General features: G+C 39.3%; 1 protein-coding gene across 1 annotated transcript; it reads right to left on the minus strand.

The window, feature by feature from the left end:
- Nucleotides 1-4,034: 4,034 nt before the first annotated feature.
- LOC109558363 (olfactory receptor 8S1-like) lies at nucleotides 4,035-4,970 on the minus strand. The gene has a single exon (XM_019959803.2). It carries the CDS (start codon nucleotides 4,968-4,970, stop codon nucleotides 4,035-4,037), a length of 936 nt encoding a protein of 311 aa, XP_019815362.2.
- Nucleotides 4,971-5,487: the final 517 nt, after the last annotated feature.

A 5,487-nucleotide genomic window follows, 5' to 3' on the forward strand; every position in this document is an offset into this window, starting at 1 on the left:
TTACCATGAATCTGCCACGGGTGTACATGTGTTCTTCATCCTGAACCCCCTCTCCCTCCACCCTCTCCATCCCATCCCTCTGGGTCATCCCAGTGGACCAGCCCCGAGCATCCTGTATCATGCATCGAACCACCACTGGTGATTTGTTTCGTGTATGATATTATACATGTTTCAATGCCATTCTCCCAAATCATCCCACCCTCTCCCTCTCCCACAGAGTCCAAAAGACTCTTCTATACATCAGTGTCTCTTTTGCTGTCTCGTATACAGAGTTATTGTTACTATCTTTCTGAATTCCATTTATATGAGTTAGTATGCTGTATTGGTGTTTTTCTTTCTGGCTTACTTCACTCTGTATAATAGGCTCCAGTTTCATCCACCTCATTAGAACTGATTCAAATGTATTCTTTTTAATGGCTGAGTAATACTCCATTGTGTATATGTACCACAGCTTTCTTATCCATTCATCTGCTGATGGACATCTAGGTTGCTTCCATGTCCTGCCTATTATAAACAGTGCTGCGATGAACATTGGGGTACACGTGTCTCTTTCCCTTCTGGTTTCCTCGGTGCGTATGCCCAGCAGTGGGATTGCTGGGTCATATGGCAGTTCTATTTCCAGTATTTAAAGGAATCTCCACACTGTTCTCCATAGTGGCTGTACTAGTTTGCATTCCCACCAACAGTGTAAGAGGGTTCCCTTTTCTCCACACCCTCTCCAGCATTTATTGCTTGTAGACTTTTGGATCACAGCCATTCTGGCTGTCGTGTGATGGTACGTCATAGTGGTTTTGATTTGCATTTCTCTGATAATGAGTGATGTTGAGCATCTTTTCATGTGTTTGTTAGCCATCTGTATGTCTTCTTTGGAGAAATGTCTGTTTAGTTCTTTGGCCCATTTTTTGATTGGGTCATTTATTTTTCTGGCATTGAGCTGTAGGAGTTGCTTGTATATTTTTGAGATTAATTCTTTATCAGTTGCTTCATTTATCTCTGGGCTTTCTATTTTGTTCCATTGATCTATATTTCTGTCTTTATGCCAGTACCATACTGTCTTGATGACTGTGGCTTTGTAGTAGAGCCTGAAGTCAGGCAGGTTGATTCCTCCAGTTCCATTCTTCTTTCTCAAGATTGATTTGGCTATTCGAGGTTTTTTGTATTTCCATACAAATTTTGAAATTATTTGTTATAGCTCTGTGAAAAATACCGTTGGTAACTTGATAGGGATTGCATTGAATCTATAGATTGCTTTGGGTAGTATACTCATTTTCACTATATTGATTCTTCCGATCCATGAACACGGTATATTTCTCCATCTATTAGTGTCCTCTTTGATTTCTTTCACCAGTGTTTTATAGTTTTCTCTATATAGGTCTTTAGTTTCTTTAGGTAGATATATTCCTAAGTATTTTATTCTTTTCGTTTCAATGGTGAATGGAATTGTTTCTTTAATTTCTCTTTCTATTTTCTAATTATTAGTGTATAGGAATGCAAAGGATTTCTGTGTGTTGATTTTACATCCTGTGACTTCGTTGATTAGCTCTAGTAATTTTCTGGTGGAGTCTTTAGGGTTTTCTATGTAGAGGATCATGTCATCTGCAAAGAGTGAGAGTTTTACTTCTTCTTTTCCAATTTGGATTCCTTTTATTTCTTTTTCTGCTCTGATTGCTGTGGCCAAAACTTCCAAAACTATGTTGAATAGTAGTGGTGAGAGTGGGCACCCTTGTCTTGTTCCTGACTCTAGGGGAAATGCTTTCAGTTTTTCACCCTTGAGGATAATGTTTGCTGTGGGTTTGTCATATATAGCTCTTATTATGTTGAGGTATGTTCTTTCTATTCCTGCTTTCTGGAGAGTTTTTATCATAAATGGATGTTGAATTTTGTCAAAGGCTTTCTCTGCATCTATTGAGAGAATCATATGGCTTTTATTTTTCAATTTGTTAATGTGGCGTATTACATTGATTGGTTTGCAGATATTGAAGAATCCTTGCATCCCTGGGATAAAGCCCACTTGGTCATGATGTATGATCTTTTTAATGTGTTGTTGGATTCTGTTTGCTAGAAGTTTATTAAGGATTTTTGCATGTTGTAATTTTTAAACAGTTCTAATGAGGTAGATGAAACTGGACCCTATTATACAGAGTGAAGTAAGCCAGAAAGAAAAACACCAATACAGTATACTAATGCATATATATGGAATTTAGAAAGATGGTAACGATAACCCTATAAGCGAGACAGCAAAAGAGACACAGATGTATAAACTTTTTTAAAATAATTTTTATGCTGTCTTTGTGTTACTTTGTTTTCTGTCGTTTGTTTGTGACAAAAATCTCCTGCTGTCCTTACACTTATCAGATAATAATGTACCATCTATACAGAAGTAAAATGATGAGAACTCTCAAATTCTAAAATTAGGAGTTTTAATTTATATGTAGGGTCAAAATAAAGAGATCGTGCAGTGTTGGTGGTATAGTGGTAAGCATAGCTACCTTCCAAAATAAAGAGATTCACAGACATGCAGTCTTTAGATTTAATAATGTCCATTTCTTTAAGAAAATCTAGATGAGTGCACATTACAACAAAATAAAAGCAGAATGAAATAAAGAACTTATAAATAATGATGGGTAACACTCAAATGTTGGGTATTAGTGCTCGAATGCTCTATATGTTCATTTCATTTAATACTCACAGTGTCTTTATAATGTAGATATTATTTCTATATTATTTATAGGAAATTAACACAGAAAAGTTAAGTAATTTACTGGAGTCATAAAGCTTATATGGGCAGAGCAAGGGTATGAATATAGGCAACTGGGATCTTAAGGCAATGCACCTAACCATTGTGCTCTAATGAAAAGGGAAGTAAAACTGGATAAATGTTCTGTAAAAGGAATAGTTGTCAGTACTAAATAATTTTAAAATTAGAATGAGACCAAAGAACTATAGAAATTATGACTAAACTCCATAATATAATTGATTAAAAAGTCACATCTCATGCTTAGTCACTTGGTCATGTCCAACTCTTCTGCATCCCCATGGACTGTAGCCCACCAGGCTCCTCTGTTCATGGGATTTCCAAGGCAAGAATCCTGGATTGGGTTGTCATTTCCTTCTTCAGGGGATCTTCCTAACCCAGGGACTGAACTCATGTCTCCTGCATTGCAGGTGGATTCTTTACCACTAAGCCATTGGAGAAGCCCCTCCCTCAAAAAAAAAGTCACATAATGTAAAGCAATAATTCATGAATGATACACAGAAACAATAATCCAAGAAAGTAGGGGAAAAAAGCAGGAAGGGAGTGAATTAAAGTGGCAGAGAGAAGATGGAGACTGTTAAAGTAAAATACATCTGTAATCTTTCATGGGAGCTGTCAACATGCTTTGTTCTTATGGTTTGAATTCATAAGTATATATTTAAGATGTCCAAAATTATAAAGAGAAAATAAAAATAGTTAAATACCATAGAGGACAATAAATTTAATAAAATCCTTAATAAAGTTGATCAGTAAGACAAAAAACAGTGTGAAGATAAAATACATAAATGATAAATTCAGGAGATACAACATCTAACTGAATTCTAGAAAGAAAGTGATGGTGGTTGTGTGAGAGGTTAGAAGGAAAAGCAGACCAGAGGGTAGAAAGAAAAACAGATAAAAATGAGATAAAATTTCTTGTATTTTTCATTCTCAGTATAGCCAGGGAGAGAAGAGGGTGGTATAGGGCTCCCTTACAGTTGAGTGAGTGAAGTTGCTCAGTCGTGTCCGACTCTTTGCGACCCCCATGGACTGTAGCCTACAAGGCTCCTCTGTCCATGGAATTTTCCAGGCAAGAGTACTGGAGTGGGTTGCCATTTCCTTCTCCAGGGGATCTTCCCGACCCAGGGATCGAACCCCGGTCTCCCACATTGCAGGCAGACGCTTTACCATCTGAGCCACCAGGGAAGTCCTCCCTTACAGTTAGTGGTCTAGAATTCTACTTTAAGTTCAAGCACTTGGCAACACAAACTTATTTCCTTTTATTCTATGTTCCTGTTCACTACTTAAAATATTGCAGGTATTTCCCCAATGTCCTTTTCACAGCTGCCTTCACCTCCATGTTCTTTAGACTGTAGATGAGGGGGTTCAGCATGGGTGTGACTGCACTGTACTGCAAGGATGAGAGCAAATCTAGGGAGGAACCGGAAGTGGGCATGAGATAACGAATCAAACCAGACCCAAAGAACAGGATCACTGCGATGAGGTGGGAGGAGCAGGTGGAGAAGGCCTTGCTTCTGCCTGTGGTGGAGCTGATGCTCAGGATGGTGGAGACAATGCGAGCATAGGAGAAGAAGACTGGGAGGAAGGTTCCAAGACCATGTAGTAAGATGGAGCAGATCAGGATGTCAATATTGATAGAGACATCAGAGCAAGACAGAGGGAAGAGGGAGGGCAGCTCACAGGTATAATGGTGGATGGTTTGTGCCTCACAGAAGTCCAGGTTAACAGCCAAAAGCACAATGATGACTGAATTGAGAGAGGCCAAGCCCCATGAGGCCAGTATAAGCTTTACACAGAGCTGGGTGCTCATCAGTTGGCCATAGAGCAGTGGGTGGCAGATGGCAGCATAGCGGTCATAGGCCATCATTGAGAGAAGAAAAGCTTCAGTCCCTGCAGTTATAAACACAAAGAAGACCTGAGTCAGGCAGCCCTCGACAGAGATCATTTTCTTCTCAGACAGCAGGTCCTTCAGGAGCTTGGGCACAGTGACAGAAGAGAAGCAGAGGTCTAGGAATGATAGATTGCTCAAGAAGAAGTACATGGGCGTGTGGAGGTGGGAGTCAGCCCTGATCACCAACAGCATCGTCAGGTTCCCCATCACGGTCAGGAGGTAAATCACCAGGAAGAGGACAAAGAGCAGAGCCTGGATGTGGGGGTCGTCTGACAGCCCAGTGAGAATAAACTCGGTGATGATGCTGTGGTTCCTCAAGGCCATTTGTGGAAGCTATTTCCTTGAAATAAAATAGAGAGATGAGATGTCCTGTCTTTTTCAGAGTTTCACTCCTCTTCTTATACGTTCCTCTCTACTCTGCCTAGACTCTGTGCTCAGACATCTCAAAGCTGCCCTATCTGTATCCCAGTAAGTGTTTTCATCCTGTTTTGTTATCACTTCTCTTGGGTCTCAGTCTTCACATAACTCAGAGATTCCTATAAAAATGAATATCTCTGGATTACCTACACATTCATTGTATTTAGATTCTGCTCCATCCATTTTACAGTTTAGAAATCCTAAAAATTCTAGCACATATCTGCAGTGATTTTCTAAACCTTTTCTTCTCTTTTCAGTTTCTCAATCATATATATATTTTTTCTTTAAAACCTTACTAAGATTGATGATGTCTCTGAGCAGTCTCATCCTTTTAGTCCAGTGGCTTCAGTTACAGTAATGCCTGGCAGCAATATTTCAGCGTTGCCATGCAGTCTATGTTGCATAGGGGCTACTGTTGTTGAAT

The sequence above is a fragment of the Bos indicus genome, chromosome 5 (assembly GCF_029378745.1).
Source record: "Bos indicus isolate NIAB-ARS_2022 breed Sahiwal x Tharparkar chromosome 5, NIAB-ARS_B.indTharparkar_mat_pri_1.0, whole genome shotgun sequence".
Classification (NCBI taxonomy): Eukaryota; Metazoa; Chordata; class Mammalia; order Artiodactyla; family Bovidae; genus Bos; species Bos indicus.